Here is a 14,098-nt window from a genome sequence, read left to right as displayed (position 1 = left end):
CGCATCGGCCGCGATGACGTCACACCCCAGGGCCGGAGGTACATATTCACCAACAGCCTATCCTGGACGCGGTGGTTCCTCTTGAGTTCCCAGCTTCAGCGCTCTCGAAGGAGCTCTCCAGCTTCCCTCCAAAGGTCCGTCCCTCTCTCTCTCTCTCTGTCGATCTGAGCATGCTCCTCTGTAGCCCTAGCGCTCGGGCCGCCGTCGATCCGATCGGATCCGCAGGCGGATCGTCCTTACCTCTTCCCGCGCCGCCGGCGTCTCCATGCTCGTTCCGGCCTTCCCTGCGCTGGAATCGGAGCGCGATTTGATCGCCGCTCCGGCATTCGCGTGCCGACGATCGCGGTGCTCTCTGCTCTGAACTCGGTTCTTGTTTGAGTTTGGGAATTGAGAAAGATACGGGCGGATTTCTTTCAGGGACCGCGAATCGTAAGGTTTGAACCGCGGTGATAAGCAGTCTCCGAGTAGCGGCGGCGGTGGCGGCGGCGGCTTTTTTTCTTGGAAGCAATGAATACCAGAAGGTTGGTGTTTGCTACTTTGATTCGCTTATTTGCTTCTGATCATGCTCCTCCGTCCAATCGCCATCGCAGTCTTTAATAACTCGAATGGACCAGTTTTGATTGGTTTTCTGCGTGTTGAATTGGAACTCGTGGATTCACTGGCTTGTCGGGGTTTGAGATGGTGGTTGAAATGAACTGCTGTTGCTTGCTTTGTCTGATGCTACCATTAGCTGTTAGGGGAAATGTTCAGACGGGTTTTACTTAATGTCAATGCTCGTCTTTTATCTGACTGATCTATAATAAAACTGAAAATTTTGAGTGTTTTGTGAGACATTGGTTTCTTAGGCATAATAAGTGGTTGATTTTTCTGAAGCTGCTAGAGTAATGGTGTGCAATCTATAGCTTTGTCAGTGTGGCGGATAGATTTAAAACTCAGATTCCCCCGAGCAGGATCATCCAAAAAATTTGATGACTTGAATCCTAATGGTAGCCAACCAAATAATACTCTGGTTGACAATGTGGAGAACTAAGCCTGGACAATAATAGTTGGTATAAGAGTGTAAATAAATTTCACTGTTTGTAAGATCAGAACTCACATTGATTGGAATTTTGGGTGAGTTCAGTTCAAGCAGTTGCAGTGAGTTGAGTGTAAGCTTGAAATACCTGTTGTTGGTCTTGCAAATATGCTAGTCCTTCGACATGTTGTTGGTGACTCCTTTTCACCAAATCCTCATGGGAGCCACCTTTCATGGAGCACATATCCTCCCAAGCAGGGCTGTTCAAATTGCTTTCTGTTTTTTAAGTGAGGTCAGGGTATGGCTGGTAAAATTGGATGGTGATATCAGAGCTCAAAATCATTATATTGTGCAAACTACTAAAGAAATAGCTTGAAACATGCCATCCTTATCATTGTGAAATAACTTGTGCGAAATTGTGACAAGCACTAAAAACCAAAACATTAGTATAATCCAAGTAAATGTAATAGGTGAAAGAAATGACAGAAACGCAATTTTTTCATTCAACTTCATGTATAAAACAAACTCATTGGAGAGACAAGTCAAGGAAGCTTAATATTCCATACTAATGATACTAAAAATTAATAGCAAAGGGCACTATTTCATCATCACTGCTGCTCCTCCTTGTTATCCTTGTCATAAAGGACACTCATGGAGCAGACTTTCATTGGATTCATTGAAATGTTCGTATACGAAAGCCAAAACCTGGATTTATCTACTATAGTTAGGATAAATATAACACAATTCAATAGCTTTAGTCTTTTGAATTTCCTTTTTAAACATTTCAATTGTTAACTTAACCTTATTTAGCTTAATATTTTACTCTTTTTGGGACAAACACTATAAAGTTGACAGAGATGAAAGCTAGTACGACTTAATAATTTTGTTCTATTTATACCATTTTATGGTCTTGAATGCAGTCCAACCACAATCTTGTTTGAACGTAATTTTGGAAAAAGTTGAGATCATAAAGCTGATTTAGGATCATAAGTTCGTACCGTGACAGTCAAAATCGTGATTCCAACAAAAATACTTCATAAACTTCTCTTTGACAGTCTACCTAAAATTTTGCTATAATTTCTAGTTGTTAATTCTTGTTTTAGACCGTAGGAGACCTAGCAAATGGAAAAGTATTGGTAAATAAACAATGTGTAACAAGCAAGAGTAAATATTTCTTGGTATACGCTTTTGTAGGTAATATAATGTTGGTAGATGAACTACAAGCAAGAGTAAATTTGTCAAAGCTAGAACACTAGGAGTGTAAGTTCAGCAAGAGTAGAAGTTTGGACAACAAGAGTAGAAGTTCGGCAACACTTGATGGGAATTAGTGATCAGAATTTCCAAAGACTGACCATGCTAAATGACTAGGATGCACTTGGCAAGAGATGGATATCTTGGCCATAGAGTACATATAGGATGGATGAAGTGGGGGAACGAGAATTGTTGAAACTAGCATATTGGAAGATCAATCGGCCAAAATAACCATGAGCAGCTACGATATTATAAGTTTCTTCCTCTTGACTGAATCTGTAACCTTCATTAGTAGATTCATTTTCTGTGGTTTCCCTGATCAAACTAGAGGTTACCAAGGAACCATGCATAGCACTGAATAGGGAGCCGCCGAATACTGCTTGAAAAATTCTATAGGAATGCAACAAGGCCAACAATGCTTCATTGCATTGGATACTAATTAAACACCAACATGTTCACAAAACTAGTCTAGCAGATATGAGAATGCCTTGGTGGATGTTGAGGCACATGAAAAGAAACAAAATTAGAAATGAATTGAACACACCAGATTTCACAAGATGTTAGAAGGATGGTTGCCGAAAAGATGAAGTAAACTGGGGAGGTATTGAGGAAAAGTAATAGTAACTCTACTGAGGAACAGACAAGAGAAGCTTGTTTGAAATGATTTGGTCATTTAGAATGTAGACCTCCAGTGCTCCAATAAGGAGATGTGTGATTGATGGATGGAGACATCGGTTGAAAGGGCGGGTGAAGCCCTAAAAATACGTGAAAGGAGACTATAAGAAAAGTATGAGGCGCTTAGAGCTTATAAAAGACTATATTGAACAGTAGGCATGGCGACAAAAGATTCATATTATGGGGCCACCCAGTGGGCTGATAGTTTTTGTTGTTGTCATTGTTGCTGCTGCTGCTGCTGCTGCTGCTGCTATGTGAAGAGGGGTGGATGATTTGTAATGTATTAAAAATTAGGTTGCTAACGTGAAAATTAATTTCTGTTCAAATAGGTATTTTCAACTCTCTATAATTTTTCTGTTGGATTACATTCCTCTGGCATTTGAATAGAAAGAATCCAGCTGAATGGTGAAATTCTCAATTGCATTCCTGATATGAACAGAGAAAAGAATGAATCCTTGTCCTGATTGGAGTGTATGAATAATTGGTGCTGGTTATTCAAATGGTCTCAACTCTTGATTCACTGTCCGTGCACTGCGAATCTAATTCCAGGGGATATACACTGTTGATCGATAAGAGGCTTGTCAAGGCTCAGTATACCTTTTTATTTGGTCACTGTCCTTGTCTTGTGTTTGCATAAAAGTGCTGCTGACACTGTTTCTGCGATAAATTTGCTTTTTCTAATATCCATGAGGAAGTTATGATGTTTACAGTTTCTCAAAATCATGTCTGCTTGCTTTGACACCTTATCAGAGTGATGTTTCCATCTGTATGATGCTTTCGGTGCAATTCTTTGTTCATTAGTGGACAAACTGACTCACTGTTTATTGTTCATGGGCTTGTGTTGACTTGCTAAACTTAATATGTTGAATAATACATTTGTCTGTAGGGACGTCCGTGGCAATAGAGCAGCTCTCTTTGATGGCATTGAAGAAGGTGGCATTAGGGCATCATCTTCTTACTCTTCTCATGAGATTGATGAGCATGAGAATGAAAGAGCAATGGATGGGTTGCAGGATAGAGTCAATCTTCTAAAGAGAGTGAGTGTTTTGAAGTGGTATTCTATTGTTATGTGATCTTTTAAAATGCATTAAACTGCTCAATGCCATATGAAGCTTCTTCTATAGTCATGCAGTTTTCACTTCTTTACCGGTGAAGTGAGGCACAACAAAGAAAATATGGATTTCACTAGCAATATATGGATGGAATTCATATAGTGTATCCTTTTTGTCACATTGTCTGAGATGCAGCACTGTCCTTTATATCATCTGAAGCATGTTTTATTGTGAATTTTATCTTCCAATTCAGAGAGAAAATGAAAGTATTTTTTGGATGCTCTTCCATTTCTAATTTTCCACAAGAGTTATTGATGCATGTCATGTCAACAGTTGTCTGGTGATATAAACGAAGAAGTGGAGACACATAACCGCATGTTGGATGGAATGGTATGAATCAGCACCCCAAGTCCTTTCTATAGGTTATTTAATTCACTTAATGCAGGATTTTCAATATCACACCAACAAACAAGTTCTCTCTATAGTTTAGTTGACAGGGATTATATTTGTTCAGGGCAATGAGATGGATGCTTCGAGGGGAGTTCTGTCGGGAACGATGGATCGTTTTAAAATGGTAACTTATCGTCAGTCTCCCTCTCAATGGATTTGATGCTGCAACTCCCCTCTGTAAAGGGGTTAATATTTTCTTTTTGGTTGACTTTGCATCAGGTGTTTGAGACAAAATCAAGCCGGAGAATGTTTTCTCTTGTTGCATCATTTGTGGTGATTTTCCTAGTTGTCTACTATCTCACTAGGTAATGGATCGCAATAGGTTGAAGGCTGAAAGCTGCTAGAGATTAAAACTGGGGGGGCGGTTACTGTGAACTCCTTACTGTAAGTAACTACTGTTTCTGGCTTGTAAGTTCGTGTTCCTCTGTTTAAAGATCTCTGGATGTGTTTGAACTGTTGTCAAAGGCTTCGATGTTGTGTGGTAATAATAGTAGTAATAGTACCTGCCTAACTAATCCACACCGTCTTTTCCTTCACAATCTATATATAAATATGTAAATGACGGTCTTTACATTGGTAAGGATGACCTGGGGTTTGCCATTTCCTCCAAGTTTGTGGCGTCAGATTTAACTGAAGTGTTTCAAGTGCTTATCCTCATTCTGACTGTAAATCAAGTTATGGAAATAAGCGACAACAAATGATTTCAGGAAAGGATTAAGTACCTCTGCCATGAATCATGAAGGTGCAGGGCACATCGGGAAGTTCGAACGGCATCGCTAGCCACTCATAAAGCCCATCGGGCGTCTCGAATGATATATTCCATCTATCATGAATTTTCAGCCTGCTTTGATGATGTTCGCTTTTCAAATCAATTTTTGAAAATTCCTTTGAACCAGCTAATTGTTTCAAGCACGTCTTTAAATCGTGGCATGGGAAGTATGTACTTGAGAGTGATTTTGTTTATAGCACAACTATCCACACATCCTCCAAGAATCATCCTTCTTCGGAGCAAGTAAAGCGGGACAAGCACAAGGACTTTTTGGCTTTCTCGCGCTGATCCCTTAGCCAGTAGCTCCTCAATCTGCCTTTGCATGATCCTGGTAGGTTCGATGAAGGCCTTCCTAAGCCCCGTGGCGCATAGCCATCGACTATCTCTGCCAAATCCTCCAAAATCTACTAAAGCCAAGGGAAAATTGGCAAAATTCTGGGGGCTGGTCGTTGCTCGCTACCTTGTCGATAAATGTATGTACGACTCTCACTTCTCTACTTTCGGCCTCAAAACATTTCCGCCGATAACAACCTATTAACCTTGTTGCACATTACCAAATTAGTCGCTCACCGGTACCCTCTTCTTTTAAGAGAATGAAAAGCCTATTTTGGTTTGTAACGATGATCCATATTATGCTCGTATAATGAAGGTCGGTCTAAACGAATGTGATTATCATCCATAGGCACCACATTGCATCAGGCCTCATTGTTCAGACCGGGGGTGTCCAAAAACCTGACCCGTTTCAATCCGAACACCACCCAAACACGAATTGAACCCAAAACAACTTGAGTATATGTTTGGATAAGATGCCATCAAAGTTGCCAACTTGGCATCTAGATTCTTCGGTCATTAATGAGGGGTCCATGTATCGATTGGTCCATGTATGTGCCACATTTTCTAGAACTTCCAAGATATTTTTGACCTCCATCATGACCTTTGAAAAGTCAAGGGACGACCTCATCCTCCTTCATATAATGAAGAGATTTCTTTTACTTTATCCTTTCCTTCCTCAAGAAGACGGTATAGAGAATTCTATCATCAAAGTTGATTCCGAGGCTAAGAAACGGATTATTAGGTATACCTTGAAGAACCGAATCACATACACCCGAAATTCGCCCATCACGCCCCGCGTTTGCCCGATTCGTTCCTTTGAATGGTTGGTTGGCCAAAAAGGTCGGTTGTCCTTCGGTCTGTTTGAGGTCAATTCTAAGCCTACCCATGGCCTAACACTAAGCCAAGGTACTCGTAGACCTTAGAATTTGTGATGGAATAGCCAGATCTATCCCTGAGTTCATTCCGGTTGGCACCCGATCCATCGGTAGGGTTCGTGGTCGGTGCATTACCGATCCACGATCGGACATCACCAATTCGAGATTCCTTTCCAATCACTAAAAATTAAATAGGGAATGATGAATTTTTTATCGGAAGACGATCACATTTGATTAAGTCAGATCGTTTCGGTATCGATGCATGGCTGAGTCGAATTATTTGTAGCCGTATTTGTAGCCGAGCACTATGATCGATCGGATTGACCCATAATCATCCGCCAATCCAAAATCATCACGTGACCAATTCTTGTGATCAAAAAGTCATCTTATGAACTGGTGATCCTATCCCATCAGTATGGTCGATAGATAATTCACAACCGACATCTCAACCAATTTGTGATCAATCAGTCAGTTGGTTGGTCAAACCATGACTAATTCGTGATTTCTTGCCGATCGAACTGGTCAATCCATGGCTAATGGCTCATGATTGATCCTTTTTGGACCTTATGGCCAATCCTTACGGGCTCGGAATCGAGGATGTTACATCACTAGTCATTCATAAAGGCCTCATTTCATCTTGAAAGCCGTCTTCTATTCATCACCTTTCATGGTAGGATCTTCGATAGAGCTTCCATTCCGTTGCTTGCTCTTGCGACTGCCAGTTCAGCATCTACGGCCACCACTACACTCCCGCTTTCCTCTGCTCGTGCCATTGGCGCTCGATTGTGGTTGCCCATCTTGTCTGGCGATGGGCAACTCGGTCTCACAACTTTTGAGGTTGCATTCGTTTTGTGACATCTTGAAAATTTGACCATGTTTCGATGATATGAAATGAGCTTTTCATCGGCAATGGTCAATACGGCACCATTATAGTTGATTAGAAACCGAAGATATGTCAATTTGACAGAAGCACATAATTAAATTATGGGTGATTCCACCTGATTAGCAAGCTTTCTTGAAGTAAAAAATCTTTAATTGTTTGGATGATGTGATCTAAATACTAATTGATTGAAAGAAGTTTTGCTATACCTCATTATTCAAAACTTCAAAATTCTAGACTAAATTTTCTCAAATAAAAGTGAAACGATTGGATAAATCGTTTATAAAAGTGACATGGTTTTTTAGAGTGGAGATGAAGAAGATTGATTCAAAGATATTTCCTAAAGAAGTTGAAGTCTCCACATTGGCCGGGGGTCGCGCGACCTCAAGGCTGCCGACACTAGATCTGGCCTCTCCGGTGGCTTGAGTCCTTCACTAACGATGTTGTGGGAAGTGAGGATATTTTCGAAATTATAAAAGTTTAGCGAAGAAAAAGATATCTATTGTTAGTGAAAAAAATGATATCTATTGTTATTCTAGAAATGCTCAAAACCCAAAATATCTCTAAACGAACCTTGATTTAATCGTTAGAAGGGATTTTTGGTATTTTCCCCTATTAAAATGTAAATTGAGTTTATCGATTGGGGATGCAATACAGCTTGCGTTGAAATAGTTTCGCCTCTCTTTTTTTTTTATCGCTACTGTTTTAAACACGCTTCCAAAAAAGTGATCCCCCCCAAAAAAATCGTTGACGAAACCAACTATTTTTGCCAGGAAACTTAGCGTATTTGTAAAGGCGAATGAACTCAGCAGGACCCGTTTGCACGAAATGTAGTTAAGTGCGTCTCGGACGTGCTTGGTTGGGTTTCCATTATAAATGAATCGATCAAGTTCGCACGATAGAATTAAATGCGTTTTTCGCAAGTAACCATTTTTACTCATTATCACGCGCTTTTTACTCATTATTACACGCTCAGACATGTTTATTATTAAGTTCGACATATTAACGTCGTCAGCATGACGTGGTTATAAATATCTAGATACGTTAATATATGTCCTATTTTTCCTCATTTTTTGCATATCTGAAATATGTGATGTAACCCCTTTAATAAACAGATTGGATTTTAAGAATATGACACGTTTAATAAGTATGTCGTATTCAAATTAGACCTAAATTTAGTAGGAGCTACCCAATGGCTCATGTGTTATGTGAGTGACATCACATGCTTTAGGTTTGTCATGTAAGAAGGCCAAAAAACAAGGATCATGTTCAAAATTGAGATAAAAGACTAGTCTACTTTGTCCTGTAAGCTGTTTATGATTGATTTGGCACAAAATATGTTAGGTTAGACTATGAACTATTGGGTTTGGGCCATGATGTCCTTGCTTAAATAGCCGAAGTCTTGAATCTAGCCCTTGAGATCTTCGATCCAAACATCGGGTTTCCAAATTCAAATGGCATGGTGATCTAGATTATATTGGACTCAAAAAAATGAATTTATTTTCTACAAAAATTGTAAATTGTGTTTTTTAAAGTTTAAGCATACGATTTCACAGGATTACGAGAATATTTTCCCTTCCCTCATTATCTCAAGCGATGCTAGGAATGATTGGCCATAAAGCTTCTACAAGTGACCCTTTTAAGTCCACTATCAAATCCCGAGGCTCAACCCTGAATGAGCGGTGAAAATTGCCAAGCTGGAGTATGCTAGGAGCAGACGAAATTGCCACTCGGAAAGCTGTTCTCAACATAGATGGTTTTCTCCTAAATATACTGCTGACTTTGAGGAGTTAAATTGAGACAAACCAAATTCTAGAAAGTTGACTGAGATGACCCCTAAAAAACCAGGGTGCCAAATGTAATTATCCCACTTATGAATGAGACAGGGACAGTGGAGCGGAGGGTTGACTATTGACCAGGCTGGTCCAATCTAGAGAGAGACAGAGACAGAGGCCAAGCAGGCAGTGACATCGTTGTCATCTTTTGGTGGTCTCAGAAAATATTTTCTCCCTCTTTTGCTTTTGGTCTTCCATTCCAAATCGCGTCCATCTGTCGAGCTGTCAGCAAAGCAGTCCCAACAAATCCGCAAAGATTATTGCCTTGATTTATTCCCATCATTCGTTAAATCCCCGCTTAATTAATTCTTGACATTAACTTGGCTTACGTTGCAGATGAATCTAATACACTACGAATGTGACACAAGAAACAAAGGCGATGTTAGCATATTTAATTAAGCATTATTATTATTTATATCGATCATGTCAGCATCTGTGTGACTCTACGTGCAAATCAAAGCAATGATTTTATTAGTTCCATAAATAATCAATTAATTTCTAAACCCACGTTTGACTTTCCTGAATTTCAGACCGGAAAATAAAGAGTTCGTGCAAAGTTTAATTAGCTAGAATAATCTTGCATAATTTTTGTACATATTACGTTTTAACAAGCTTTATATAGGCTTGCAGGTTTTTTTTTTTAGATTTATTTCCTTCGCCAGCTTTGTGGACTTTGGAGTGAGGGTTCTCTAGCAGAAGGTTGTACTTCATCATGAAAACTCACTCTTCCTCTTGAAATTCAAAGTATACGCCGGCTTGGTCACGATGTCCTTATGTATGAGTTTTGATTAAATTCAATTTGACAAATTAAATTGTTTAGGAGCATAATCACATCAAGAACGCATTTTGTTTTCCTAGGTTCCTCGACCATTATTATATCTATATAAAAAGCACTATTTTAGGAATTAGAACTATATTGAGACAGTGTCAATCGATGCCATTTTCTTCTTTTTTGGCACAAGATTGTAAACGGATCTCTCGTTGACATTAGTAAATATCTTTTGTGTTTAGAATGACATAATTAATAGTCTCATTTAGAAGATAATTACAAAAAAAAAGTATGAGTTAGTTTTCTCACTTTATTTGCTTGTTGAATACCAGGACAGTTATGTGAAGCTGATCAAAGCTGATCAATAAGGAAATATCTAGATCACTTCTCATTTGTCTCAATTTGTAATCAAACTCCTCGCCTTAATTTCTCTGAATAGATTTAGGACTATGTATCGGTGGGAATTTGTTAGTACTCATTTTCTTCGATAAATAGAAATGTTAAAACCTTTTAAATAATAAATCTGTTTCCATCTAATGGTTTTAAGGGTAAAAGTCCACTTTTGATCTCCAAACTTACACATTTTTTTTTCTTTTGTATTTTTGTTTGCATAATATTTTAAACAAGTTCCTCAAATTCCAGATGTGATCAATCCGAGATGACACTCTATTAAAGCCGGCAAGAATCCAACACCAGAAAGCTTTTTGTCATTTTGCCTGGGATTACAGCTCTCCAAGGATGAAGATCACAATCATATGCACGATGAGATTTCTCAACATAAACCTTGCACTAGAACTCTCCACATTGTACTATTGTCGGCTTGACAAACACGTAGGCTCTAAGAGACTGAATTTGAAGTCAAAGAGACTTGATTAGAATGGTTAAGCAACACTTCAAGGACTTGATCAGACAAATTAAAAGTTTGAGAACTTGATTGGATGCATTTCGTAAGTTTAGGGTCCCGAAGTGGAGTTTTACTCGGTTTAACCTTTCACGTAAGTAGCCAATTATGTAGAGTTGCCACATCATTAACTCCATGAAGTTCTTCCTGAGAAAAGCAGTTACGTTCTAGTGAATTTATATAACATCAATAACATGCTGCTGAGGACTAAGGTGCATAATGGTGGAGTGGTTAGAAGTTGGTCTCCACAAAAGATAGATCAAAAGAATTGGCGCATTTAACACCGGGAGAGGTAACAATTCAATTGCAAATACTATGCAAACTAAAATCAGCTAATCTTATGGTGATTGGCATACTTATGACTTACGTAGACTGACATTTTGATAAATTTCCCATACTTATAAGCTGAATTGTAGCATGTACAACAAAGAGTTGCGGTGTGATATATGATGGCGATCGTAGTGGATATGATCTAAGTTAAACATTCATGATCAATCTTGTATTTCTTGAACATCATATCTACAAACTAGAATTGGGAAAGAGCCAAACTTATGAAACCTTCAGTTCAGCTGGATGGGAAGTAAAGACAGATTATGAATCCTCCTGAGTACATGGCTTTATATAAGTGAAAGTATATGGAGGACAGAAAACAGTGTTTATTATAGCAGAAATTAATTGAAAATGAATACATTTCGCTTGTGATCGTTAAACTAGTGGAATTTGCAATCAGGAAACTGAACTTTGATCTCAATCACCGTAAAACCCAAAGCACTGAGCTATTACTTATTTTAGTTGATGCACTTTGGATGAAATTCGGTGAACTACTAAGGTGGCGATGATGTGACAACTTTAAAATTGGCGACATGTGCACAAGATCAACAGCTCATCGAAATATTGGTTGGAATCAGCCAAGGTACATAAATTGCAGAATAGCCAAAGTCAGTGCATTGGCTTGATTGAAATTAAAGTTCAACGGTGTCATTATAGATTCTACTAAAGTATATTGGCCACATATTTGATATGGCAAAATTGTAAAATGCTCTTCATGGAGGTTAATTTTACCTTGTTTCACTAATCATGGAACAATTTGATATGATCATGTCAAAACATAGATGGCTTGAAAGAATCGATATTTTGGTAAACCATTCGATTGACATTACATAAGGATAGATGCATTGTCCTCAAGCTAGAAAGTTTGTCCTTCTCTTTACTTTGGATGGAAAGGCAAAGTGTTTCAACATGCATTGGGAGAGATGACACTTCCAAGACAACAACAGCTGCCATCTTCAAATTAAACTTACAATAGCCGCTACTTTCTTTGGAAAAATTCGATTAACATACTAATCTCTACATATAGTGAAACTTTACAAAAGCACATCTCATTCTTCTGTGGCTCATCAAGCAAAATAACATTGAAATCGAAGGGCCTTGCCCAAAAATAAAGATAAGAGCAAAGAGATTGAAATCAAATGAGAGCAAACGAATAGACAAACCGGTAACATTATCACGGTTTAAAACCGAGACTTCCCATATACGCTAAGCAGATGTTTATCGATATACAAGTCTAGAAAATATAGACATTAGTTCAGTCTTAAAGATTCGGCAAATTGGAGAGTGAACAATATGTCTGAGCTATAGGATTCACAGCATTCACAGCCATGATAAGAGTACTGCGTAGTTTCTTCACTGTGATCAGGACAACTTACCACTCAATGATATATAAAGAGAGTGAACATAATTCTTGCGTACCTAAAACTACATGTCCTCAGAGTTTTCAAGCTCCAACCACTCAGTTTTGGTCTTGAAAATCCAGAATTATGTACACAGACCCGGCACCAGGACACAAACAAGCATCAAAAGCAGGTCTAGGATTCAATAAGCAGTCATCTAAACTTTGTAATAATTTCTAACACCAATTCAATCCTTATAAATTTGTTTTTGCCCAAAGTAGGAAATGAAATCATGGAATAACCTAACACAACCAATTCATTTATCATGCATGCTTATGTTGATCTCTCTCTCTCTCTCTCTCTCTCTCTCTCTCTCTCTTTCTCTCTGTGCGCGTGTGGGGATAATGGTACTTTCGATAATAGCCACCCAAGGTTCAAGGAAAGGCTGTCATGTAAAGAAGTCATCTCTTATCAACTTTATGTCTTGTTTTACTCACTATCTTCAAATTACGTTAAACCTGTACGCGATTTTCTTTTCCCTAACATATTTCCTGAACTACAAGCTCTAGCTAGACAACCAAATCCCAGGCTTCTATTCGCCACATCCGTGCTGCATTTTTTTATAACTTTTCCTCTTAAGCTAGCTTCACATAGCAAGATAAAAGTTACACGTTAGATAAAATCCAAATTCGTTGTATTCAAGATGTATAGTGTTCTAAAAGACAAAAAACAACAACCAATGTGTGAGGTAAATTAGTGAAAAGCTAATTCCTCGTGGATGAACCTAACCCTCCATTAGATTTTAGCCCCACATACATATCATCTCGGAGACAAACAAATGGGGGCAGAAAAGAAACAAAAGGAATTCAAATTCCTTTTGGTGGCCTAACAAGGGAAAAATCAGCATCTCTTTACTAAATTGTATGCATAAACACAGCAAATTTCATGTGGAATGTTGATAAATCGATGATCATTGATGCTTGTTAAGTTTACTTGTTTGGTTTGTCAATTATAACCAAAACCCAATTCCCCAACTAAAAGGCAAAAACACACACACACACACACACACACACACAAACCATTCTGATTAAGTACATGAGTTTGTTTACTTTCTATCTAGCCAGTATGTATCTGATTATTCCATCAAGCAAATCATGGTTTTCTGTAAACTGAATGATACGTGACAAAAGGATCAAATTTACAGAAAAGAAGAAGAAGAAGATATCAATTCAATTAGGAACATCAATCTTGGAATTCATAAGCAATAGAAGGACAAAAAGTACTAGCAGGAAATTCTCAAGGGGTGTGTGTAAGCTGGCAGACAAAACAGTCATACCTCTCTCAAGTAATTTCCCTGTGTCTGATAACACAGTTTTAACGCCTCTCTGAAGCTTCTTCATCACAAAAAGTTTATCTCCCACAAACACGTATGATCATCAAACACTTGCTGATTGATCCGGCGAAAGCAAAAGGCCTCTTATTAATAACTTCATTCCAACTCCTCCTCTTACATAAGAAACACCGAAAAGTTTTCGGGACAAATCCAAAAGCTGTACAGAGTGAGGCAGTGAAATCATCGGAAAAGTTAGTATTTATACATACGTCTAATGTACTTAATTTTCT

The 14,098-nt window shown here is 38.5% G+C and overlaps 1 protein-coding gene across 1 annotated transcript; it reads left to right on the top strand.

Moving 5' to 3' along the window:
- Positions 1–4,982, top strand: LOC104427615 (bet1-like SNARE 1-1). The gene is made up of 6 exons (XM_010040683.3): positions 1–134; positions 418–521; positions 3,828–3,978; positions 4,327–4,383; positions 4,508–4,567; positions 4,663–4,982. Exons 2-6 carry the CDS (start codon positions 508–510, stop codon positions 4,750–4,752), a joined length of 372 nt encoding a protein of 123 aa, XP_010038985.1. The 5' UTR covers positions 1–134; positions 418–507; the 3' UTR covers positions 4,753–4,982.
- Positions 4,983–14,098: the final 9,116 nt, after the last annotated feature.

Source organism: Eucalyptus grandis, chromosome 2, assembly GCF_016545825.1.
Source record: "Eucalyptus grandis isolate ANBG69807.140 chromosome 2, ASM1654582v1, whole genome shotgun sequence".
Classification (NCBI taxonomy): Eukaryota; Viridiplantae; Streptophyta; class Magnoliopsida; order Myrtales; family Myrtaceae; genus Eucalyptus; species Eucalyptus grandis.
This window is presented reverse-complemented; position numbering and strand designations above follow the sequence as displayed.

What these genes read in the sequence shown, in the direction of transcription:
- LOC104427615 (XM_010040683.3), top strand. An exon ending in ACCGCATGTTGGATGGAATG is followed by an intron (nt 4,384 to 4,507) that starts GTATGAATCAGC and finishes ATATTTGTTCAG; the next exon opens with GGCAATGAGATGGATGCTTC. An exon ending in CGATGGATCGTTTTAAAATG is followed by an intron (nt 4,568 to 4,662) that starts GTAACTTATCGT and finishes ACTTTGCATCAG; the next exon opens with GTGTTTGAGACAAAATCAAG.